Genomic DNA, 26,644 nt, shown 5'->3' with positions numbered 1-26,644 from the left:
GCTTCTCCCACTCCCACTCCCCCTGCTTGTGTTCCTGCTCTCGTTATCTCTCTCTCTCTGTCAAATAAATAAATAAAATCTTTAAAAAATAGTTAAAAAAAATAAAAACTGGGAGCTGAGGCTCAGCGAGGGGGTGCCAAAGGCCTAGGGTCACCCAGGGAGGTGTGAGCAGAGGCGGGTCTTCTGTGTTCCGCTTACCACCCCGTGCCCCCCAGCCAAGCCAGGCAGGGCCACCCCAGGGGCCTGGGGCACAATTTGGGATTCAAAACCCTGGGGCACTGCAGGTCCTAGAGAGAAAAGGCCAGGCTAGGTTCAGGAAAGCATTGTGGCCTTGATAATCAAGGCAGGCCTTACGGTCAGAGCAACCTGGTTTGAACTCAGTTGTACGGTCTTGGACGACTTAGCTAACTAACTGGACTCTTAGTTTCCCCATGTGTGAAATGGGATTAGAACAGATGACCCTAGGGGTTGTCTTGGCGACTAACCATTATGAACCACATGCACCCCAAGTGCCCGGGAGGGGCTGTATACTGTCACATGGACAAGAATTTGTACTGGCCCCTCAGTTTTTCCATCAAGGAAAAATGACCCAGGGTGTACTCCCATCTCCTTCCCCTGCACCCACTTCCTCCTCCTCTGGGGTCCACAGGCCCAGCGGCTGGTGCCAGGCTCTAACACGTCACAGCCAGCAGCAACACCCCACAACACGACGTGTATGCGTGCTCGGGCAGCCTCCGAGCTGCTCCTGTCCCTGGGGCATGGCTTTGCAGCTGACACCCGGGTGAGGCCATGAGCTTCTGGATGATGCTGGTGGCCTCTGGGGTAAGTGAGGGCTCACTCTGGCTGGGGCTGGGTCATGGGCTTCCGGGCAGGGTGGGGGGCCCGTGTTGGAGGAACCGGGCCCTGGCTCTCGCCAGGCCTGAGCGGCTGGGCCCTACCATGAGGGCGTCGATGAGCTCATCGTCATGTCGGCCTTTCTCCACCAGGGTCCCCATCTGACTCCTGAGGGTCTTCACTTCGCTTGACAGCACCTTATTCCGGGACTTCACGCCCTCCAACTTCTTTTTCAGTTCTTCAAGCTCTTTCTGGAGGGCATCCCGCTCACCCATGAGTTTCTGTAATCAGGAAATACAGCCTTGGGCAGTGGAGCTGAATGGGTCCCGGGCTCCCACTCACAGGTGAGGCCCGGTGACAGGAGGGGACTTCTGAAGGCCGGAGAGCAAGGCAGCTCCCAGCCCCCGCCTCTCAGGGGTGTCAGGTGGGGCCCTGCCCTTGCACGTGACAGATGTCACTAAGAGATGATAGCACTCCTCCATCAGCCCGAGAACACAGGCGTCCAGGCAGCTGCCCTTCCTCTGCCAGGGTCAGAGACGAGAGGAGCCACACTTGCCAACTGTAAGTGTGTCCTCCAGAGAGCATGGCTGTCCCCACCTCTCAATCTCAGCCTGAGCTGGGGAAAGAGCAAAGCCATGCTCTCATGAGCAGCACTAGGTCTAGGGTTCAAACAGAAGTGGCTCACCCCACCAGGAGCCAGAATGAGAGGGAGGTGCCACCCCGCTGCGTCACCTCACTTCCTCCATGCATGTCCAGCACATCAGCCCAGACTGCGCCACACTCGGGTCAGCTACTAACCGGCAACTCAAGTGCTGGGCATGCCTTCAGAGTCTCCCTCCTTCCTTCCTTCCTTCCTTCCTTCCTCCCTCCCTGCCTCCCTCCCTCCCTCCCTTCCTTCTCAAATATTTCCTGAGGGCCTACTGTGTGCTTAGAACTGTTATAGGTGCTGGGGATAGAGCAGAGAACAAAACAGTGTTTGTCCCCAAGGAGCTAACATCCTAGCTGGGGAGATAGATGTTCAATGGTTTACCTGTTACCACTGTTTACCTGTTGCTCTGCGTATTGAACACTGGGCAAGGGAATGGGGTGGGAGGGACAATGGCATGGTCAGGGAAGGCCTCTCTGAAAGGTGACATCTGAGAAGAGACTAAAGGAGGTGAGGGGATGAGCAAAGGTCCTGGGGTAGAACATGTGTGGCTAGAGCACAGTGAGAGAGGGGACAGGTCAGGGGCAAGGTTGGAGGGGGCAGAGTCCAGATTAGGTAAACCATCAGGAGCCAAGATTGAGACCCCGAGGAGGGTTTTGGGCAACGGGTGACATAATCTGCTTTGGTCTGGGGGTTAGTTATCATTGGAAAAGTGTTTTTAGATCCCTGTGAAAGTGAATTATAGAATGAAAAATAGTAGATACGAATCCAGAAGACCACTGATCTTTGCCATAGGCAGCCATTGTTTGCCTGTAGCTCTGCTGGCTACATACTCTAAGCTCTGCAGACGTCCAGCAGAGGAAGGACACACAGGGGACAGCCTCCTTCCACCGCAATGTGGCTTACAATCGGTTCAATGACTGCAACATGTTCTGTTCGGTGTGAATGTGTAAGTCTGAGCCAGGGGCACTGCAAACTCAACAGTTTCAAATCTCAGCTCCCCATCTCCCTTGAGTCCCCTCCCCGTGTCCCCTCCCCACTGCTACACTCACTGGAAGTCCTTCACGGTCCTTCCGCTTATCTCCCTTCCATCCCATCACTGAGCCCCGTAAAGTCGACCCTCAAACGTTGCAGGTGTCTGGCCTTTGGCTATAGTCCTACTGCCTTGGCTCTGGTCCCCGGATATGTCTCAAGTGGATTATCACCTCTGCCTCCCAAGCCTCCTCTGACCTAGCCCCACCGACCCCACCTGGCCATGTGACCTTTCCAACATGCACAGGGGTCCACGTCCCTCCATGACTTAAAACCCTTTGGTGGTTCTCCACTTCCTTCTAGATAAAAGCCCAAAGCCCTGGCTGGCATACAAGGTCCAGGAGGACCTGGCCTGGCCCGCCGCTCCAGTCCCTCTGTTCCCTCCTCACACCTGATGATCTAGGATGCTGGGGGTGCAATGCAGCGATGGTCACAATGTTCCTAGCACAGGGTCTAGTCCTGAATTGGCACTCGTAAATGGAAGTCTCCTGATGAAAAGGTAAGGCCTCATTGTTAGGAAGCCCACTGCCAGGGCCACTGAAGTGGGCCTTCTCAGCCTGCCAGCACCCCGTCCTGCTTCTTCCTCTATTTTCCTTGAGAAAGCCACACTCCCCACTCTCACGCCAACTTCTGAGAGGCTGACTCATCTCCCAGACCTGGGGAGAAGCCTGGCTGGTCAGAGCAGCCTGGACCCTCAGCTGCAGTGACTGGCTCAGGGACGGGCTTATGGCCTAAGCTAGCCGGGTGACACTTCATTCTGGGACTTTGTTGGAACTACTGGGAAAGAGAAGCCCTTTGTTTGTGGGGCTGGGCTGGACGATAGAAGCTGGGACTTGCAGGAATTCCCACGGGAGAGGGTGAAGCTGGTCCGGAAAAAGTGGCACTGAGACCAAGTCCCCAGATCCCTGGGTCCATCTGCGCCTGACGCTAGGCCACCTCTAGACCGTTCATCTACATGGGCCAATCAATTCTGTTTGTCACATAAGCCTGGTAGAGTTTGGCTTCCACCACCCTGGGCGCAGATCTGTGAGATGCAGCCAGTGAGACACAGCGCCCACCTTTCAGCAGCCTGGAGCTCTCCTCCACTGAGCCCCACCTAACCCTGTCCCTGGGCCATCCCTCTGGGCCCTGGCCGCCTCCTCTCCTTCTACAGTGACAATTTCAGGTCCAGCCTCTCCAGAACAGCCAGGATGGGGCCACCCGAAGCTCATGAAATGGGCTGACGACCCAGTCAGGCAGTTCCAGCTGGACTGACAGGACGTGAGGAAGAGGCACTGAGGTAACCCCAAGCCCCAGGGGTCTCCTGCCTCTAAGGGGTGGCTCAGAGCTCGTCCTCACGGCCCTGCAGAGGTGGTCACGATCTCCCGGTCCCCCGTGCTCAACTGACCCCTTCCCTGGACATGCATTACCTCCCAGCCCTCCTGTTTTTCCCTTTCCAGGCTGCGGATCCTCAGCAGGTTTTTCTCCTGTGCCGACAGCTTCCTTGGGTCTGGACCGACAGGCGGCTTGTCATGGGATGTTCCTGCAGACTGGCTTCGGGTCTGTCCCAGCTGCTTCTCAAGCTCGCGAACCTGAGGGTGGTAAAACTCGTCATTCCGCAGTGGGCCTGCCCTCACAGACTCAACCACTCAGGGGCTGCCCTGAGGTGCGACAGGAAGCCCCACTAGACTGAGGCCACTGCTGTTCTAGATGGAGGCAGGAGCCCCATGTGAGGGGCACGGAGGTGGGGGAGGAGTCTGAGGTGGCATCTTGGGCAAAACAGGGGAGGACAGGAGGGAAGTTTAGCTTGAGAATGAGAAAAATCACCCCCTCACTTAGGGGCTATGTGAGACCAAGAAGCAGAGGTGTGACTCCAGGAACCTGGGAGGGAAAGGATGGAGGAGCTCAGTACAAGGACGAACTCTCTAACCCAAGACTGGGTGCACTTCTTGGGAGACCATGGGTTCCTCGCCGCTTGCAGGAGATGCTGCAGAGGGAGGGTGGGGTTTAAAAGCTCAGAGAGCAGCTCAAAGCCTCACCAGCTGTGTGCCTGTGCACAGCTTACTTAACCTCTCTGAATCTCAGGTCCCTCATCTGTGAAATGGGCCTAAGGGTACCCCCCGCATAATGGTATAAGGATTCAGTATCCTGAACTTGTCTGAGTCTGGGAACCCCCAAGATGCTTCTTGGAATGACAAATCTTGGGGCCCACTCCAGACCAACAAGTCAGAGCTTCAGGGGAAGGACTGGGAATCTGCATTTTAAACAAGTCCTATGGGTGCTTTTTAGGATTAGGCAACTTTGAGAAACCCCAAGATGGCCCAGGTGAAGCCCTTGTCACACCGTCCAGCACTCATAGGCTCTCGGCAAGTGGCAGTTAGATGTCAGCCCACAGAACGATGGCTTTACTGCACTGGGTTTGAAGTGAGTAACTCCTAGGGTCCTTCTAACCCTGGTTTCCATGTTGATACAACATAAATGATGGAACACAGTTGCCGGGGCCAAATTCACTAGGATCCCCAGTAAAGGGTAGCCGCATGGTTTTGCAAGCACGTATCAGCGCCCTCGTGTGGCACTGCGTGGTAATTCCATTTAAGCATTAGAGAACACAGTATGAAACTTTCAATCGTTTATTTACGCAGCTTAACGACAATAACAACTAATGTGTGGAGTGCTTATTACGGGCCGGGCACTGTGCTGGGTGCTTTACAGATGTTATTTCACTTAACCCACAACACTCTCCGTTTTGCAGGTGAGGAGACAGGTGCAGAGGGACGAAGTGACTTGCCTAAGGTCACCGAAACTACAGACCAGCGACTAAGGCCAGACTCAAACTGGGGTCTCTTAAACCCCAAGGCCACACATCGGTCATTAATCACAGTGTTTTGGACACCGTCCCCTCCTTCATGTTGGCTTCAAGGATGCCACAGGAGGCCCCGAGGATAAAAGCTACCCAGGAACTGTGAACTTGAAATCCTTGGGGATGAAGGCCATGTGCTTGGCCAGTAGGGGAAGTTACACACCTACTCTTGTGCTTCTTGGTTTGAAGGCGAAAGAGGAAAATAACCAGAGCAACCTTTGTACAGTGTTCGCTCCACGCCAGGCACTGTGTTGGCCATTTGACGCGTATTGACTCATTCAGTCCTCCCGTCAGCCCTGTGGGGTAGCTCCTATCGTTATCCATGGTATAGGGAGAAGAAAACCGAGGCCCAGAGGGGTGAAGGAACTTGCCCAAGGTCGTATGGCTGCTGAGTCGAGAGCTGAGATTTGAATCCAAGCAGCCTGGCTCCAGAGCCCCAGCTTTTAGCCTCTAGAGATGCTCCAAAATATTTAGAGCATGAAGAGGGGGACAAGGCTACATCTTTATTGGGTAATTCAAACTTTCAAAAGTCTACAAGCATCTGGACAAAACTGGAAAAAGCCGGCAAGTACAACAGTCACGCGAATTTACATGAACTAGGGGAAAAAATATGCCTAGAGTACAGTAAATCAAAGGTTTTGGCATTTGTTAAGCACCAGTGCCTGGCACGTGGTATGTGTTATATAAATGCTTGTTCATCAAATAACAAATTAAAATCAGGCCGGTGGGGGAGAATATCAAACAACAGCCCTGCAAGTACGCTCTGCCAGGCCTGAGGGCCTTTTTAGGGTTCTGTGTCTCTCATGTGGGGTGGTGCCACCTCACCGGGGCATTTCAAGCCCTGTGTTCAGGGCCAGAAGAAGTTCACTTACCTTGCTTTGCAACACGAGAATTTGTTGAGCCCGGCCCCTCCAGGTCCCCGGGGAGGACAGGAGCTGCTGGACATTCACATCTTCCCCGACCTCGCTGGTCAAAACCTGAAAAAGGGAGGGCCTTCAGCGAGGCCAGGAGAGAGGGCCCCCACCAGAACCCTAAAACCAGTGCATCCTCAGAGGCGGTGCTGGGTGTGTGGGGCTCCCAGAGGGCCTGGCCCCCGCCTGTACCCCTTCCTCCTGCCCCAAGGCCAGCTGACCGTGCTCTCAGAGCAGCGGCCCCTGGGAAAGTAGCGATCCCCTCGTCCCCCGCATTTCTTAGTGTTGCTTCCAGCAGGTGAGGAACTGCCAACAGTGTTCAGATGGGGCCTTCTGCCCTTGACATATTCTGGGATGAGTGAACCACAAAGTTGACCAAAATCTGCTTCCTCAGTTTGTTCACCTGCCACTGAGAACTGAGATCCTTCTGGATGGCTATAGGAAGTACACTGCCCCAGGGCCTTGCCCTCTGTGAAAAGCCACTGACTAGGGGCCATGTCTGAATGCAGCAAGGGGGGGGGGACCACCAAACATCAACTGGGGAGGTTTGATTCCAGAAGGGTCCAACATTGTGGCTGTTGAAGGGTGGGGTGCAGGCCCTACCTCAAGGCTTTGAGGTGGAAACAAAACACACCAGCTGGTGCCCTGGGCCCCTCTGAAGCCTGCCACGGGAACCAATCTAGCGTCCCGTCCCGAGTCTCTGGTGCTTGTTTCCACAATAGAACACTGTTTTGGAAATCTTGGCTAGTCTGAGTGGTTTCAGCAGGGAAGACAAATGCCAGAGAATTCACTATGTAAATAAAAATAAATAATGAACCAGCTGGGCCTGCATCCCAAGTCTGAGTATTTTCTTTTGAAAAGGGCCTTTAATACACAAACAACCTATTCATTTTCTAATATTACAGACAGCAAAGGGCAGGAGGCAAGTCTTGGCAGGCTTCCAAGTCCAAGGTGGCTTATTAAGGAGAGATCTACTAGGATCTACTAGGGTGCATGGAGCACAAGCAGTCTACAGGACTCTCCCTGAGTAGAGGGCACTGCCCTCCTCTGTCCGGGGGGAGGGGGGAAGGCACCACAAGGGCCCCGCAGGCAGCCAGCAACCCCACTCACCAATGGTCTGTAGGAAGGGCTGACAGAAGGAAGTTACCGGATCTGGAGCCTGCCCCAGAGCATGATGCTCACGGGGCCAAGCACTTGCTGCTCCTGAATGGAACCCATTGTCCTGGCCATGCTCTTCCCAATCCCAGCCAGACAAGAACTCCTGACCCCTGGCTCTGGAATACCTTCTGGGCCATCCGGAGCTCCTGCTTCACAGACTGGATCTGATTGCGGAGGTCACTCATCTTCAGGTTTGTGGCCGTCAGTCTGTCCTGCAAGACCTTCACCTCTGGGGTCTCTGGCTAGTTGGGCAGGAGAGAGGAGAGAGCAGTCACTTGTTGCTGAAATCATAACGATAATCGTGACTCCGTTCAGCCAGGGCTGTGCCAGGCACCGGGCTATGTGCTCCACGTGCAGCAACTCACTGATTCGTCACGAACTTCTGGTGGGGGAGGGGGGGTTCTGTTGTCAGCCCCTTCCAGATGCAAAGCAGAGGCTGGTGGAGGGGGACTTCCCTTGGCTTGAGGCAGGGGGACCTGGCTGGGAAAGGTGGAGCAGGGACATGAATCCTGGCAACCCACCTCGGGGGCCTAAGCCCTTCGCTCAGAGCACTGCACATCCAGGGATGCAGGCGGTGGCCACAGAGGGGGAGCCCCGGGAGGAGGCCTGCAGGCTCCACACCATCCAGACACTTCCTAGGCGTGGGCACTCTCTGCTGAGCTCTGGAGGCTGCCACCGCAGCTAAACCATCTCCACTCAGAATAAAGAGGGGCTAGGGACACCTGGGTGGCTCAGTTGGTTGAGCGGCTGCCTTCGGCTCAGGTCATGATCCCAGGGTCCTGGGATCGAGCTCTGCATTGGGCTCCCTGCTCAGTGGGAAGCCTGCTTCTCCCTCTCCCACACCCCCTGCTTGTGTTCCCTCTCTCGCTGTGTCTCTGTCAAATAAATAAATAAAATCTTAAAAAAAAAAAAAGAATAAAGAGGGGGCTAGTTCCATCACAGAAGGCAACCCCCAACGACCCTCCTAACTCAGGGCCTCCTTCTGAAACCATCAGCTTATTCCTTGAGCTCCCTTTCTTGGCAATGAGCAAACTCAACAGAAACAAGGACCCAGTTTCATCGCCAAATGCTCCATTTCCGTGGCTTGAAGAACTGCAGCAACCACAAAAACTCTGCCTGCTGGAACTCTTAGCAGTGTCTTTTTTTCTTGTTGTTTAATAATGTTTGATTTAAACTACTTGGATGTAAATTTTTCTCAAATGTGCCGTCTATTTCTCAGTCTTTAGGAGAAGTTTCTGAGGCTCACAGAAGGTTGGCATTAAAGGGATGCCTTCTGTCAGAATCTGCCCCAGACAGCATCCCTCATACGCACCTCCTCTCAACACTCACAGGCCCCTGGGCACTGGTGTTAATATACCCCTATTTTTACAGATGAGGAAGCCAGGTTTGGAGAGGGGAGTCATTGCCTGCATTAAGGCAATGTAAGTGATGAAAATAAGGCCCAGAGAGGGGGGGTAAGTTGCCATAGGGCACACAGCATGTTGGGGGTGACACAAGTCAGATTAGAAGAAGCCCGGTCCTTCCCTTGCCCTAGCTGATTCTCCCACTGGAAGCTGTTTCCGGCACCCAGGCATCACGGGTGGGCTGAGCATCCCATCAGGCCATGATGCCAAGACCGTCTGCTCCTGCCCGACAGACCAGGTGGGCTGCACTTCTGGGAAGCCGGGCAGGTGCTGCAGTGGCTTTCTGAGCTGTCTTCAGCAGGCACACACAGAATCTCCTGGGGACACTGGCGCGGAAGGCAGGTCCACGGAGACTGGGTCTGGGAAGTCCCCCGGTCCCCAGAGGTTGTGGACAGCCCAGGTGAAAACCACTGGGGAAGGAAACGGGAACCGGACACACCGTCCAAGAAGTCTGACCCCATCTGGTTTCCTCATTTATGGAATGGGTAAAGAATCCTTCTCTGTCCTGCTTCTTCACAGCACCACCATGAGGCTAAACAGAATACCCAATGTGAACAGAGTATAAACTGGGAACTTATATAAAACACAAATGTATCTTTAAAAAAAAGTGTGTGTGTGCATGTGTGTGTGCGTGTCCTTCCCCCTGTCTGGCGTCTTGCCATTCCTTCTCCCTGCTGTTGGATGCCTGTCCTCCCCCAGCTAAGGGGCTAACTCTGCACGTGTCCGGGCTGAGAAGCAACACCCCCTGCCTGTTGGGTCTTGGGTGCATGAGGCCCGCAGGCCCTGACAGGTGGTGGTGCAGGGGCTGTGTTTATGAGCGTCCCACGTGACGGCCGTGACCCTGCTCAAAGCCTGGGAAGAGCACGCATCCGGGACCGGATCTATAACGCAGGCAATGACTCCCCTCTCCACGCCTGGCTTCCTCATCTGTAAAAATAGGGGTATATTAACACCAGTGCCCAGGGGCCTGTGAGTGTTGAGAGGAGGTGCGTATGAAGGATGCTGTTTGGGGCAGATTCTGACAGGGCAATGCCGGAGGGGGGCGCCTAGCCTGGCCTGGGGTAGCTGGCAAAGGGGGCTGAGGGCTAGCCACTGCCGTCCACTTCTCGGTCTTCTGCTCTGCCAAGCCCCCAGTCCTCTCCTCCTGGACATGGGGCCAACCCCACGTCACTGCCATCTCAGAGCTGCTTCTGCCCAGAGCGAAATTCCACGGGCTTTGTGGGGGACTTGAGGAGGGGCCTAACCCTCCCCTTCCCTGGGCCATTTTCTTTGAGGGACTAAATGAAACGCAGTCCAAGGGAAACAGACGATGCCAATGCTCTCGCAGCACAGCCTCTGGGAGCCCCACGCCGACCGTGCCGAGTGGAGACAGGGCATTCAGCTCCACTCCGGAATGCGCTTTGGCGCCCGGGGCCAGAGCGTGCCGTGAGCGCAGGCCTCTGAAGTGTGGTTCAGGCTTGGGCTACCCTGAATGGTGTAGTGAGGGGGAAGGCTGCTTTTGTTCTCTCTCCGATCCCAAGTGCCCTGGAAAACGTACGGTACTGCTGAACGGAGGCTTACTGCCCATTACCCACTCTTCTGGCAGAAGCCTACCAGCAAAGCTGAGTGCCCCAGCTCCAGCCGCCAGTCAAGGCCGCCCTCCATGGGTCACCCCACCCTAGCCTTGTTTGGCTTATATTCCCCTTCCCCCCTCTCCCCCCTGCAGGCCCTGGGCTGCGGGCAAACACTGTCCAGCCCACACGCAGCTAGCAAACAGAGTAGGAATACTTAGTGCTGCCCGGCCTCTCAGCCTCGGCTTGTACTTTCTGCTGGAGGGCCCTCCCCCATCCCCCTTTCTCCAGCAAGGCCCACCTCAGGACGCCCTCCTCCAGCCCACCTCCTAGCTGCCTCACAGGGAGGGTGTGCTCTCTCTGTGAACTCTGAGGCCCTGGGGTTCTTTCTGAAGGCCCTGTCCCCCTCTTTCCTTCGGTGTGGCTACTCATCTCCCCTCCTGGGCTCCCCTGTGGACAGAGGCCCTGTCTTTGATTCCCTGTTTCACAGGGCTCAGAAAATCCTATCACGCTCAACAAGTGACTGAACAAGCAGCCTCCCATTAATGGCAGCCTAGTCAGGGACATGGCAATGCTCAGTGTTCTGGATAAACCGGGAGCAGCTTATCAGTGTCCCCTGGAGCCAGGAAAGGTCCTACAGAACAGCCCCTGCCAAGGGCAGAGCCCCTCTATCACCTCCCCAGCAATGAGACAGGGTTACACAAGACTAGCCTTCACCCCACTAGGTTCGCCCCCCCTGGAGCCCTAGGAAACTATCACTATAGACTGAGGGCTGAATTCTCCCCAAGTCAGGCATGAGGTGGCTTGACCCTGAGTTGTAGGCAAAGGGAGGTGGAGCTAGAAAAGGAGCACTGAACAGGGAGTCCTAAGGCTTGACTCCCTCTATTTCCAAGAACACCCCTGGGGAGGCCTCCTGGGTTGTTTTTAAGACTCTGAGGCTACTTATCATCTGGCATGGGCCCCATGCCCCTCCCTGGTAGCCCACAGGGTCAGACTGCCTTCCTTTCGTGAAGCCACAATCCTCATTTCCTGGGTTCCAGGCCCTACTCACTGGCCGAGTAGAATGGAATCTGGGGAACAAGCTGCATTCCCAATAGTCACTTTGACTTTGTAGATTTGGAGTTCCACAAAGGGAAGACTTCTCACAATATGAAATGTACCCCCACCCCCAACAGGGCTCTCTTGGGCAGGAGTGAGCTCCTTGTCCCTGGGGAAAGTAAGGGGCTGGATGTCTCCCCAGTGAGGATGCTGTAAAGGATGCAGCTGGGCTGACAGTTGGAGGCCAGTTGGACCAGGCCTTCCCCGCTGGTCCTGAAATTCTAGGGTTCCAGGGTCATCCAGCCCTTCCTGTTCTCCCTCTCTGGGGACTGAATCAGAGTTAGACTTTCACTGGCCTCCACTGGGGCATTCCTGGCTTCAGGCCACAGACTTGGTTATTGTTCCCTGATGACCACGCTGAGGATGCTGCACTGGTGGGCTTGGCATAGCAATGGGGTGGACCCTGGACGGAGGCGCCTACACTCCCATAGAGGACAGGAGGCCCAGGCCCACAGACTCCCCAGCACAGATGAGAATTCATACCAAGGCTCTGTCTCCCATCTGAGCCCTCGACGCTTTGGCTCCCGCATCGGTGGCTGCCTTGGCTGGTAGCCTGGCCAGGGCCGCCTGCAGCTGAAAAGCAAACCTTGCATTTAATATTGGATTCTGCTTGGCAACTGTGGTACCTGAGTGTGGTGCTCATGCCGCCGCAGGGTGTGGTTACTGATCTCACTGGTTCACCTTCCAGCTCACTTTAGGACCATTAACGGAAGAAGACTCCCCTACAAACTGCTCTGCGGTGGGAGAGGGTTTGATCGATGGTCTGCCCCACTCCCCAGTCACATACTAGGATTCACTAACAGCTTCATACATAATACTGTAGCCGTGGTCTGTATCTTGGAGCTCTGTCCACAATCTGGGAGGAGTAGCGTAAAGGGATAATGGACTTCATGTGGTAGATAAGAAGACAGGGTCAGAGATGCTAAGAAACCTGCCACATGGGCTCATGGCCTGGAGCCAAGCCTAGTGTTTCACACAGACAGCCAACTGCCCCTTTAAAGCTTTCCTGATTGTTCACACAAAGACCAGACCATGTCTGATAAGGCCGGGGTGGCCTGCCCTCCCACCTCTCTGACCTCATCTTCCTCTACTCTTGGCCACCTGGGTTTCCTCTAAGACCTTCTTCCCCACTCAGGACCTTGGCGCCTGCTGGGCCCTCTGCATGGGGGCCTGTCCCCCACCTTTCCCAGTGTGGCCCCTTCCCACCCTCCAGGGACCCACTGTGAGCGCCCCCTCCTCTAAGAGGTGCTGGGTTTGCCCCTGAGGAGGGCAAGGCCCATGCCTATTTCGCTCCCCCCACAGGGCCTGGCACAGAGCCTGAGGTGCTTCTCAAACCATTTGTTATAGAATAAAGAAGTTCTAATTCAATGGCCAGCATAACATCTGGGGAGGCCTGCAGACGGCAACAGAATTGAAATAGCAATGCAGCCCCACCACGGGCTGCGTGACCCGAGAAAGCCCCCTACCGTCTTCATGCTCTAGCTTCTTCAGCCATATAAGGGAGCTACATAGGTCCTCTCTAGCCTGTGGATTCCATCCCAGCCCCAAAGGGACCATGAAGTGCTCGGGCTGTGTCCTTGCAAGACTGGGGGTCTGTGACTAGCTGTAGGAGGGCAGGGGGGCAGCAGAAAGAGGAAGGTGGGCAAGAGTGAGACCAGCTGCTGGAGTGCTCCTGGCTCTAGCTTCACACTAGCAAGGATCCCTGTTAATGTAGGTAACGAACGTTTATCTAGTGCTTGCTACATGCCAGGCACAGGTCGTAACATTTTACACTGTTACGTCTCTTGATGGTCAGAAAAACCTTAGGGTGAGTACTGTTATTACTGCTATGTGTCAGATGGAGGAAACTGAGGCACAGCGCATTTATAACCTACTCGAAGTCACAAAGCAGGTCAGTGACGGAGCTGAGATTCACACCCAGGTCAGGCTCCGGATCTGTGTCCTAACCACTGTGACGGCTGCCTCCCCGTGCGCTGTGTCCCCCTTGCTTCCTGACACACTTTCCCCCCTCTCAGGACATGACAAAGACTGAGGAACTCTTTGCAAACACTGACCCACAAGCCCTTCAGAAGGACCCAAAGCATCTAAGTGTGACTCCCTCTCTGGAGGAGTGGCCCAGGGTCCTGGGAGTCCCTTCTAGAGGCAGGAATGACCAAGGCCCCTCACTTCCTGCTCCAGCTCCTGGACACGATTGCTCAGCTGCTTCACTCTGCTTTTCGCGCCCTCTGACTCTGCCGTCAGCACCCGGTTCTTTTTGGACAGCTCGACGATTTTGGTGGCAATCACATCCCCGGCCACACCGGCTGTGCCTACGATGAAGGAAAACAGCGAGGTCAGGGAAACACACAGGCCCACACATCAAACTCATGCCACACTACCAATGGCCCCGGGGTTTTAAAAGCTAGAACCCTCCTGAAAGGGCAGAGGCTCAGGAGAGTGACTGCATACCTGGGAACCCTGAAACCCAACTCCAGTGAGTAGAAATGCAGCCACTCTGCAAAGTGTAAATTTTATTTCTATGGGATGCAAGTTTATTGCCCCAATTCTTCATGCCCTCCTCAGTGACAGGGTTACACATCCACACCCTAGGCTCTATGACTCTGCCGTGCCCTCCAGCCAATGGGTATCCTCTCAACCCTTCTATGCCTGCCTGACTCTGGCTCAGCCAATGACTTGTTTGGTCAATGGGTTGTTAGCAGATAAGGCACAGGTAGAGGCTTGCAAAGCACTTGGGTAGTTAACCCCCCCTCTTTTCACTCGTGCCAACTCCACAAGAACACAGCCAGGCCAGCTGGCTGGTCCCAGGAAGAGGAAGAGACACGTGGAAGAAGGCTGAACTGCCCTAGCCGGGCCTGGTCTAGATCTGCTGAGCCCCAATTAACCCCAGATGTTTGATGCTTCCTGCTGAATGCTGCTGACATTATGTGCTGGTTTCTTACACAGAGTTTTGTGGTGACATCTAGTCAGTACAAACGCACGCATCCATCTGTAAATATTTACTGGGCTTCACCAAATATTGGGCACTCTCCGTACTAGGGATTTAACGGTGAATAAAAAAGACTTCTGGAGTTTACATTGTAGCTGGGGAGACAGATAATAAAAAACAAATAAATATGGGGCGCCTGGGTGGCTCAGATGGTTAAGCGTCTGCCTTCGGCTCAGGTCATGATCCCAGCGTCCTGGGATTGAGTCCCGCGTCGGGCTCCCTGCTCAGAAGGGAGCCTGCTTCTCCCTCTGCCTCTCTCTCTCTGTCTCTTATGAATAAATAAAATCTTTAAAAAACAACAACAACAACAAAAAAACCAAATAAATATGTATTCCAATGATCGGGGGGACTACATGCTATGAAATAAAGCGAAGTTGAGCAAGAGGGTAAGAGGGATGGGTGATGCTATTTTAAATGGAGTGGTCAGGAAAGGTCAGGAAAGGTCAGGTCATGGACCTGAGGAGGTCCATGTGAACAGAGACCTGGATGAATGAAGTGAGGGGTCAAGCCATCAAGAAGAGTGTTCTCAACTAGGAAGAGTATTCTAAGAAGAGGACACAGCAAGTGCAAAGGTCCAGAGGCAGGCATATGTTTGGAGTATCTGAGGACCATCTGGCAGGCAGAGTAGCTGGAACACAGTGGGCAAGGGCAGGAGGCTGGGGAAGAGGTAGCTGGAAGGGTGTGAATGTGGGAGGTTGAATGGTATGGGGCTGTACAGATGGCTGGCAATGGGAGCTAGCCCGCTTGGCTACTGACTGACTGGGTGGCGTTAGAACCCCCGGCCCAGCTGTGCAACAGCAGATCTGGTCAGAGGGTCTGGAGGTTCTCTGAATGCTTCTGACGCTCCAGCAATGGGTAACTGGCAGAGACACCTCCCTAGGCCTGCTTTTTAATATGACCATCATGAGCCTCAGAACAGCCTGAGAGTGACAACTGGTGGAAGGTAAACAAGGATGCCTGATGGTTTTCAGAGCGACTCAGCCTGGGCTTGCTGCTGCTGGCCTGGCCGGGCACTGAGTACGGCAACTAGGGCAGCTGCCCTTGGCCACCTCCTGGCTGCTGAAGAGGCCAGGGATGCTTCAAGAGAAAGGGCTCAGAACATGGGGAGGGAAACCCGACCTAGAAGTACATGGGGCCCAGCAGTGAGTTTTCTGGGTTATGTTTTCCTTCCAGGACTCAAAAATCCCAGAACTAGACATCATGAAGAGGTCCAAGAGAGGCCCTCTCTAGTCTATTTTTTCTTAAAAGATTTTTATTTATTTATTTCAGAGAGTAAGAGAGAGAGAGAGCACAAGCTGGGGAGACAGGCAGAGGGAGAGGAAGAAGCAGACTCCCCACTGAGCAGAGAGCCAGACGTGGGGCTCGAATCCAGGACCCTGAGATCACGACCTGAGCCGAAGGCAGATGCTTAACTGACTAAGCCACCCAGGCGCCCCTAGGCCCTCTCTAGTCTAAAGGGCAGGAAGGGGGACTCAGACAAAACAAAAAAAATCTTCTTCCTCTTTTTTTTTTTTTTTTTTTTGCTTTCCCAAGCCCTACTCTTGAAGCTGCAACCCCATGGTAAGGGGGCAGCAGTGAATGGACAAGCACAAAAATGCTAAATATGTGGGTAAATAAAATAGACTATTTTTGTCTCCTTAGGCTCTTTATGTGCCATGACTGAGAGCAAATATTATAACATTGTCTGTTGGGATTTTCAATATACAGAGATCTAACACACATAAAAGCTGCACTGTATGAGGGAGGGCAAAGGGACCGATAGCGTGGTAGTTCCTTCATTCCGCTTGAAGTGGGAAAATGCTGATTCTAAGTAGACTGTGAAAAGTTATGTATTTTGTGATCACCTGAGCAATCACTAAAAACTCATACAAAGAAATAGTTTTTTTTTTTTTTTTTAAAACAACAGAATTAAAGCAATCACTAAAAATCCAGCCAAAGGAAAACCAGTCCATCAGCTGTCAGCAGCCCATCACTTGTGGCCTGGTCTAAAAACATGCACCAGGCCCGTCAGACTTTTCTCTTCCAAACTTGATGCTGGAAATCAGAAATGGGGACTGCACAGCGAGGACTGGACTCAAGAGGTCTTGAGGAGGAGTTAGGCAATCAGATGAGGCCATGAGCAGGCTGGCAGAGATGACAAGAGAGAGCATGGGACAGGCTGGGCAAGAGGGAGGGGCCCCCGGGTCCCCAGTCTCGGGGGTGAGGAAGCATCTCCTGCTTCCCCCTGTAGCTCATTGGCTTCTCTACAGCCCTGCCGAAGGGCAAGCTGCCCCTCCACATCTGAACCCGAGCCAGGCTGGGTGTGTTTCTATGTCTCCCAAGTCCTTTTCCTCAGTGCAGTTTTCGTTTTAGACAGAAAAGGCCCAAAGAATGGAGGGAGACACAATAGGCTACCAAGGGCCTTTAGGATACCAAGTTCCCTTTGCTTTTTCATTCAGTTCTAGTGCTTTGCATGCACCGAACCTTAAAGAGACTGGCTCTCAAAGGCAGGGAGGGACGCTCCGGCAGATGCCGGCTGTGGCCCGCTGTTACCTGTGATGAGTTACACCAATTTTCTGGTTTAGTCAGCTACCTGGGAATTGCTCAATGGGTTTATGTGGAACAGAGGACAGTCAGGGCCAACGTCCCCACCAGATCTTCAGGGCCAAGGTCTAGCTCATAACCGCAGAGCCAATGTCCAGCCCACACCCACAGAGCTAAGGTCATCTCCAGGCCCATAGGCCAATGTCCCTACGAACAGAGCCAAAGTCCAGCCCAGACCTCAAGGGCCAAGCCCCATTCTAGACCCTACTGGGTCCTAGGAAATCCCCTTAGAACAGCTACCTTCCCTGTCCCATCCACTTTTCTGGAGTGCTGTGGAGTAAATGCCAGTAAAGTCCACTGGGGCTTTTTCACATCCATAATATAATGTCTGAGCCTGAGCAGCAAGATCAAATGGACCCTGCTGGCCCACGACATGCAGCTAGCATCCATGAGAACCCCCGTCGTGAGTCCTAGCTGGGCCATCAACACTGCCTCAAGGCCTGCAGACTGTCCCTGCTGTTCATGTGCTCCCATTTCCTGGTACGCTGGCCTCCTTGGCCAGCTCTCTTCCTCCACCCGCTCCTTCATTTCCAGGACTCATCTGGACAAGACTGACCACAGCTGACCCTTGGCACTCTCTCTTGAGCACCTGCCCTCTGGAACCTGCTGTTTGCCCTGCCCAGGGGGCTCCACAGCGGCTGGGCCAGCTACCAGGACTTCCAGGCAGGGACTGTGGCGGCCACGCTGGAGCTACCTGTGAAGGCAAATCTGTCCTCTTCTATTTTCTTTTTGAGATGTTTGATTTCAAAGTCCCTTTCCTTCAGCAGCTTGTACAATCGCCCATTTTCATCCACCGTCTCCCTGAGCTGTTCTCGAAGGTGTGCAATCTCATCTTCAAGCATCCTGTAAGGGCGAAGGCAGAGTTACAGGGACCGATGATGGGCGGGAGTCAGGTCTCCCCCGCCCAGGTGTGTTGTATCTGGTTGGACACTAGGTGGTGGTAAGGACTGGTCTGTACGAAATAGAAAAATGTCAATGAGCAGATTTTAACACGCTGTTCTCAAAACTGAGTGCGCGCACACACACACACGCACACACGCACGAAAGGAGAGAAAATGTTTGAATAACATTGTTTACTGTGGATTTAAGAGAGGGCTATATAACCGACTGCCCCTCTCCAAGAATTCATACTCCGTCAAGCATCCATGGAATATGGATAAAAATGTATTATATTATAGGCCACAAAGGCAATCTTGGCAAATTGGAAATCATTCAGGCCATTTTCTTTAATGGCAATTGACTAAAATTAGAAATCAATAGTAAAAAAATGTGGCAAAAATTAAAATAAAAAACAAACCCTAAAACCCATTGTCTGAGACTAAAAATAACAAAAACAAAAACAAAAACCACTCTCCTAAATTATATATGGGTTGAGAAGAAATTGTAATGTGTATTATGAAGCATTTAGAACAGAATGACTGCAGCAGCAATATACATCAAAGCTTGTGACATACACCTAAAATGATACTCAGAAGGACATTGATAGTCAGAACTGCATATATGTATATATACACACATATTAGAAGACCAAATAGGAATTGCCTAAGTCTTAAGGCTAGGCCTCTAGGTTTCAGGTAACCCTGACAGAAGATCAGGGCAGGTTGTTGGTTTTGTTTATTATAAGTCGTCTTGCCAGGCTCTCTTCAGCACTTTAAAACATGAGAAACGTGTGACTGATGGGCCTGTGATCACTTCTACTGTGAGGCACGGAATGGGCTCCCTAGGGACAGGTGTGCAGGGAAGCAAGAAAATTACAGAAGTTAGAGGGAACAGTAATTATTATGCAACAGCTGATATTGTCATTATCATTGTTATTATTATTATTATCATTAAGTAGGCTCCATACTCAGCATGGAGCCCAACGAAGCGCTTGAACTCACAACCCCGAAATCAAGACCTGAGCTGAAGTCAAGAGTTGGACACTTAACCAACTGAGCTACCCAGGGGCCCCTGATATTATCATTAGTGTTGTTATTCTACCAATGGCGCAAGTCTCCACCAATTCCAGTTTCTCTGATTTGGGGAAAGATCACTGGGAAATAGGTCTGGGATTAACTTAGAGCTAATATTTAGGAGCCATAGGAACTTTTTCAATTATTGAGCAACCTGTATGTTTTTCCCAGTTAGCATTTTTTAGTAGAATATTTTGAAAATTGAGAAACCATAAAAAGTAGAACCTGAAAATGGAGAAGATAGATTCTGGGCCAAACCAGAAGCAAAGAGACAACTCAATAACTATTGTGGTTTCTTTCTTTTTTCTTTCTTTTCTTTTTTTTATTAGCAGAGAATTTTGTATCAACATAGCCTTCTGCTTCTAACAGCAAGTATAAATCAACATGCATCTGTGATATTGTTGAATTTAGAGCAAAATGAGAAGATTCTGGACTCCTTTCAACCTTTTCACCATGGAAGAACCAAGGAACCCATCAAGAGCTTCTTTACACAGGTATGTTTATGGGTTGTTATGTGTCAGGAAAGGGAAATTGGCATAAGAGAATGATCCCAGATGAGAATTTGGAGCAATGATCATTTATGAACCATCAGAGTTAGCCAACCAGCTCCTCAGAAACCCAAACACAATTTTCATGAAAGAGAGACTGAATAAGAAAATTCAAGTGAATAAACTACACCCTGATAAGCTTCAAATTTTCCATTTGACTTTAAATTATTTTTAAATACAGTTTATACCAATATATCCATAGGAGCACAGATCTATCAGACCCAAGTGTGACAACCTGTGTCAAAACTTCTGTGGCTCAACTTGTAAACACACATCTGGTCAACCTGATTGCCCACTGGTCTGTGATCAGTTCGCCCCCCTCCCTCCTTACCTCCCTCCAGTGCTCCTGGGAGAGTTCAAACTTGCATTTACCTCTGCTCAAAGCTGTTTTTCGAGTTTTGATCCCCAGGTTGGAGAAGGCTGAGGCCATCAGAAATCTCCAAGAGCTCTTTTTGGTCATCGACTTTGATTTTGAGGCTCAGTTCCTTTTCCTTCTGTTTCTCCATCTGCTTCCGTAACCTTTTGTGCTGCATCTCCTGCATGGCCTTGAACTGGAGACGTAAGGTGTCCTGTGCACCTTCATCTGCTGCCATCTTGCCCTAGGAGTAGGAAAAGAAGCAAACCCCACCAAGTACACGTTTCCCGAGAGTACTCAGCACAAAATCAGCTCTGTCTACAGCCTCCAAGTCTGGAGGACCCAGCTTAGCCTTGTGGTGTCCATATAGAAGCTCAGAAGACCCACCCTCCCCTCAAATCCCCTAAAAGCCAAATCTGAGCTGAGCATCCTCCTCAGCCCTGAATGTGCCACCAGACTGCAAAGGCGTCAGAATACTCCCCAGCGCTGAGACTCAACACTGCCCTCCTTTCTGTCTCTAAAAACAGTGGCTCTCAACTCTGGTTGGATATTAGACTCTCCTAGGAGCCCCTAAAATATAACAAAGCTTGGGCACAACATCCTTGGACCAATTAAATCTCAATTTCTGGGAGTGGGGTCCAGACATCATTACTTTTTAAAAATTAAGTATAATTTATACATGGTAAAGTACATAAATCCTGAGTGTACAGCTCAATGAATCTTAACATAAGTATACATCCCTGTGGTGACCACCCAGATCAAGGTATAGGGTACTTCCTGTCCCCCAGCAGGGCTATCTTGTGCCCTTTCCAGGCAGGTGTCCCCCCTCCCCCAAGTAACCACTATTCTGACCTCTGCCATTAAAGATGAGTTTTGCTTTCTTTTTAATCAGCTCTATTGAAGTATAATTCATTGACACTAAAATATGCCATTTTATGTGTGAAAACTAGTCTTGACAAATACATATACTTGTGTAAACCACCACCACCATCGCTGTAGAACATTTCTTTCACACCAAAAAAGTTCCTCTGTGCCCCTCTGCAGTCAGTCTCCCTGCCAGTCCCAATCCCAGGCAAACTTCAGTCTGCTTTTGGTCACTTATGGTTTTGCCTTTTCTAGAATTTCATATAACTGGAATCATATGGTAGGTAGTCTGTGGTTTGTTTTTGTTTTGTGCTGTGTTTTGTTTTGCTGTTTGTGTGTGTGTGTGCTTAGTACTACCTTCTAGAGATTCATCCGTGTTGTTGCATGCATCATTAGTTCATTCCTATTTATGGCTGGGTAGTACCCCACTGGATAGATATATCACAGTTTGCTCACACACTCACCTGTTATTGGACACCTGAACTCTTTCCATTGTCAGCTATTATGAATAAAGCTGCTATGAACATTCATATACAAGAAAGTCTTTGTGTGAACATACGTTCTTTTTTATTTCCCTTGGGTAATACATAGAAGTGGAAATGCCAGGTTAGGTGGTAAACTTATGTTAGCTTTATAAGAAACTGCTAACTTGTTTCCTAGAGTGACTGTAACATTTTCCATTCCCACCAGCAGTGTATGAGAGTTCCAGTTGCTCCACATCCTTGCCAGCATTTAGTATGGTCAGTCTCAATTTTAGTCTTTCTAGTGGGTATGTAGTAGTATCTCAGTGTGCTTTCAATATGCATTTCCCTGATGTCAAATTATATTGAGCATCTTTTCATGGGCTTACTGGCCATTTGCATATCTTCTTTTGTGATGTGTCTATTTATATTTTTTTGCCCAGTTTTAAATTGTGTTATGTGCTTACATTCTGGGTGGTTTTGTTCACTTTTGAACTCCAGATAAACAGAGTATAATAGAGCATGAACACTGGAATTTTTAAATGGTCCCCACATGATTTTAAAGCGTAGCAAGTGCTAAGCACCCCTGCCTTAAACCAAACCGAAGTCACATCATCCACCCACCATCCAACTAGTCATAAATCTTGTTGATTCTCCATAAATGTCTTCACATCTGCCCCCATATTTCTGGCACCACTGATACCGCTCTCACTATCATGCTCATGGCAACCTCAGGGCCTTTGCACTTGTGGTTCTCTCTCCCTGGAATGTTCTCCCACCCCTCCACCAGCCAACGTCCACTTTACTCACTTCTCTCAAATGTCACCTTATCAGAGAGGCCTCTGCACTCTTCTCTTGTAGAAAGTTTTCTTACTCTCACTCCCCACACTCCTTATTCTGTGGTACCTTCCTCCACAGCACTTGGCTTTACCTGACACACTGTATGTTTGTTGATTGCTTCTCTCCCTGTCTGCCAGCCCAACAATGGCAGGCACTGTGTGATGTTCACTGTTGGGCCCTCAGTGCCTAGAATGGGGCCTGGTGTGTAGCAGGCATGAAATGAGTATTTGGTGAACTAATGATGGATGGTTCTGTTCCCAGGACTGCTCAGCAGGTTCCTACTGCCCTGGCTGTCCTCTCCCTCTTCCCACCTTACTTATAGTCCAGCCTGCATTGGCCAAGGGACTACTTTCTTTAAAACACAACTCTGAGGGGCGCCTGGGTGGCTCAGTTGGTTAAGCAACTGCCTTCGGCTCAGGTCATGATCCTGGAGTCCCGGGATCGAGTCCCACATCGGGCTCCCTGCTCGGCAGGGAGTCTGCTTCTCCCTCTGACCCTCCCCCCTCTCGTGTGCTCTCTCTCTCTCATTCTCTCTCTCAAATAAATAAATAAAATCTTTAAAAAAAAAAACACAACTCTGAGCCTGACACGCCCAGCACCAAAGAGCCTCACTAGATGCCCTTTAGCCACAAAACCAAGTCCAGTGGCATTAAAGGCTTTGGGGGATTAAGGTTCTGGGGGATTAAGCCTCTGTTTCTCCTTCCAGCCTATTGTCCTCTCTAGTGTCCCCTTGCTCCTCTATCTCTCCATCTCCCCCTCCTCTGACTTAAACCTTGCTGGTTCCTCCAGGCCCGGCCTAAGTAGCACATCCTTTCCTGACCCTCTAGGAAGAACATCCTCCCTGCATCTACACCTCTCCGCTGTACTTATCCCCACCTTGTCCACAGGGGTGGTCCCAGAGCCCATACCGAGGGCTTCTTAAACCTGTCTCAGTATTGAATCTCTAGGGATACAATCTACAAGTACTGATGTCTAGGCCCCAGTCCTGGAGGATTCAATCTAATAAGTCTGGGTGGAGACCAGGCATGGGGCTGTGTTAGCACTGCCCAGGTGGCTGGGGTGTGCTGAGGCCTGAGCCTGCAGTCCGACCTTGAGCCTGTTGCAGTAAAAGAGGCGCTGGTGTTACCTTGGAATTCCTTACCAGGTAGCTCGGCCCATAAGAGGAACTATGCAGTAAAGAATTAACTCATCATGTCTGGGTTGTCCACACCCTGCCTATTCCAAAGAAAGGTTTGACCCTTGACCTGCTCCTAGGAGGTAACCTCTAAGTCTTTGGTATATCCTGCCTGACAACAATGCCCTTCTTTACCTGGCGGACTTGGGCCACTCCAGATGGTCTATGCTAACTAACAATGTGATTTTATGATGGGGGCCTTGGGCCACGCCATGTATCAGCTTGACCTCTAAAGAGGTGGGAGATTGAATGACTAAGGTCAGCCATGCAGGCAGTCAGCCATGCCTGTGTGACTGACCCACAGTAAACACCCTGGTCCCCAAGGCTTGGGTGAGCTTCCCTGGCTGCCAATGTTCATGCATATTGCTGAAGCAAGCACTGTTCCTGAGGCTCCACTGGGAGAGGACAACTGGAACCTTGTGCCTCATGTCTCCTGGACTCTGCCCAATGTGCCGTTCTCCTTTGTTGATTTTAATCTGTACCCTTTTGTCATAACTATATAACAGCTTTTCTGAGTCCTGCGAGTGCTTCTATCAAATCGTGGAAACAGGATAGTCTTGGGGACCCTCAAACTACAGGAACCCCTGGACACCTCTGCTGAATGTGTGGCAGCCGTAGATAAGTCTCCACTCAGACTTCATTGAACAAGCAGACAAACAAACAAAAGGGTTTTTATTGGGGGTCAGTCACAGAGGCATGGCTGACTGCCGGCGTGGTTGACCTTAGTCATTACATTTCCCAACCCATCTTTTGGGACACCCAGGGATATAATGTAACTTAACAACTGGACTCAATGTTATAAACAGGCAAATCAGACTTTTTCTGTAAAGGGCCAGATAGTAAACATTTTAGGCTTTGTGGGCCGTATGGTTTCTGTTGTAAGTACTGTGCTCTGCTGTTGTAGTAGAAAGTAGCACTAGATAAGCCGGAAATGAGTGGGTGTGGCTGTGTTCCAATAAAACTTTATTGCAAAAACGGGCAGTGAGCTGGATTTGGGCTTTGGGGCCTTAGCTTGCCAACCCAATTTAGGGGAATTTCACCTGAAAAAGTGTCTAGAGATTGAAGAAAACCCTATTGAGCCTATTATTTGAAAATGTAACTAAAGAGTTTAAAAATCAGTTTATCCTGTGATTCCCTATTTCTGTAGATTGTAAGCAGCGACAATCATATACTTCATTTTCCAAACTGGGTCACCTTGGAGAGTGAAAGGGAGCGCTATTAATAATCATTCTGGGTCAACAGCAACTTGGAGGCTGTGCCTAGGATATACAGCAGCAGTGCCCACCCCTGCTGCGTTCTGGAACCACCTGCGGAGCTTTAAAGATACTGGTGCCTGGGTCCCACACTCAGGGATTCTGAGGTCACTGGTCAGGGAGCAGCCTGGGTGTTGGACATGCTGGTCTGGGCTACTGTACAAGTAGCCTGGCCCAAGCTAAGATAGCACCAAGGGTTCAGGGTGAACTTGGCTCTGTGTGAGTCTAGAGTGTTTCTAGACCTCTTTGAGTCTCAATCCCTCTTCAGTGAGCAGGAGATGATGACAGGGAGGCCACAGATATTCTGTGAGGGACAAATGCAAAGCAGGGGGGGTATGTGTGTGTGTGTCAAGATACTTTGTCAGCTATGCATTGGTAGGAACAAAATACTATTTTTCCCCCTTCCTGGTGGTCTCTCCTGGGAACTCCCTCCCTCCTCATCTTGCCCCACACCCAGATGCTTCCTGTCCTTCACAGTGATGCTTATGACCCATCAGCAGAAAGCCTTCCTTGGCTGCTGGGCCTGCAGTGACCCAGCCCCATGACATGGCAGCCTCTAGCCTCCACAGCCACTCCTTCACATCATAAGGTCACCTCTTCTGCACCTTATCTCCTGCCTACTCACCCCAGTATCCTCCTAGTGCCTCCCCATCTCTCTGGCTGCCTGCTTCCCATCTTAGCTCCCAGGTCTTGTCTTGGTACCTCTAATCTATACCATATATGACCATCTGGGACATTTCTAAAACCAGATCTAAGTGGCTCCTACCTCTCCAAGACCGTCAGGACTCATGGAGGCCACTCTGGCTGGCCCGAAGGTGGTGTCCATCCCACATTTTTAGTTAACTTTCACAGAATGCTCTATGAGGATTTGAATTTGTTGCCAACATTCAAAGATCTGTAGATTTCAATTAAATCCAGATTTTTTTCAAAAGTTCTTTTTCAAAAGTTTACAGGTCTGGCCATGCTGGGTCCATAGCCCCGCATGAATAGCAGTTGCTGGGCAGAAGGAGTTCCCTCTGGGCAGGCTATGCTCTTCCCACTCAACACCACCCCTACCACTCCCAGATGCTGCAGCCAGCACATCAGCTTCCTGGTATCACTGCTCATAAATGCTGTTCTTTCTCTTACACCTGCTGGATTCACCCACTTTCGTTTCCCATCAGCCCCAGCAGATGTTTGGGTTTGTGACTCCTTGAGCATTAGGCTCAAGCCTGGAGGCATCTCAGAGGCTTGCTTCAGCTGCTCTACCTTCCTAGGATGCCTTCCTCCCAGGCTTTTCCCCCCGACCCTTTCTCCTTCCCATAAACTCCTGTTTAGCCTTTAGGATTCCCCTGGGGGTACTCTGTGGACTCCTAGAATCCCCTGGGCATCCCTTAACTTACTCAATGTATTATAATTATCTATGACTTTGTTTCTATTCCTTCCTTTTACTAAGAGGACTCTTAAGGGCAGAGGTCTTTTTTTTTTTTTTTTAAAGATTTTATTTATTTATTCGAGAGAGAGAGTGAGAGAGAGAAAGAGCACAAGAGGGGGGAGCGGGAGAGGGAGAAGCAGACTCCCTGCCGAGCAGGGAGCCCGATGCGGGACTCGATCCCGGGACTCCAGGATCATGACCCGAGCCGAAGGCAGTCGCTTAACCAACTGAGCCACCCAGGCACCCAAGGGCAGAGGTCTTATGCCTTATTTTTTAATTCTCAGCATCTTGCCCAGAATGGGCCTTCAATTATTTGTAGAACTGTCATTGAATGAGTGTAGCAGGTGCTCAAGGATGTAGGGGAAAAAAATGAATGAAAGATACAGAGGACAAACTGATGGTTGCCAGAGAGAAGGGGGGTGGGGGATGGGCAAAATGGGTGAAGGGGAGTGGGAGGTACAGACTTCTAGTTATGGAATGAATAAGTCACGGGATGAAAGGTACAGCACAGGGAATGTAGTCAATGATACTGTAATAGCATTGTATGGTGACAGATGGGGGCTACACTTACTGTGGTGAGCACAGCATAACGTATAGATTTGTCCAATCACTATATTGTACACCTGAAACTAACATAACATTGTGTCAACTACAATTAAAAAAAAACTTAAAAAATGAATGACTGAGTAAATAAATAAACAGGGAGTAACATGTAAAGCCTTTTGCTATTTCTGATGTGCACT

At 51.0% G+C, this 26,644-nt stretch overlaps 1 protein-coding gene across 1 annotated transcript in view; it reads right to left on the bottom strand.

The window, feature by feature from the left end:
* The window catches only part of CCDC13 (coiled-coil domain containing 13), a 38,273-nt gene extending 18,140 nt beyond the window's left edge, over positions 1-20,133 (bottom strand). Inside the window, exons 1-8 of the mRNA XM_021678722.1 lie at positions 19,913-20,133; positions 17,735-17,883; positions 13,638-13,780; positions 11,955-12,044; positions 7,546-7,662; positions 6,224-6,328; positions 3,922-4,083; positions 939-1,115 (exon numbers count right to left, since the gene is read on the bottom strand). Of these exons, the coding sequence (XP_021534397.1) occupies positions 939-1,115; positions 3,922-4,083; positions 6,224-6,328; positions 7,546-7,662; positions 11,955-12,044; positions 13,638-13,780; positions 17,735-17,883; positions 19,913-20,133 (1,164 nt within the window). The remainder of the gene's footprint in view (positions 1-938; positions 1,116-3,921; positions 4,084-6,223; positions 6,329-7,545; positions 7,663-11,954; positions 12,045-13,637; positions 13,781-17,734; positions 17,884-19,912) is intronic.
* Positions 20,134-26,644: the final 6,511 nt, after the last annotated feature.

The sequence above is a fragment of the Neomonachus schauinslandi genome, chromosome 1 (genome assembly GCF_002201575.2).
Source record: "Neomonachus schauinslandi chromosome 1, ASM220157v2, whole genome shotgun sequence".
Lineage (NCBI taxonomy): Eukaryota > Metazoa > Chordata > Mammalia > Carnivora > Phocidae > Neomonachus > Neomonachus schauinslandi.
The sequence above is the reverse complement of the archived record's forward strand: the minus strand, read 5'-3'. Positions and strand labels throughout refer to the sequence as shown.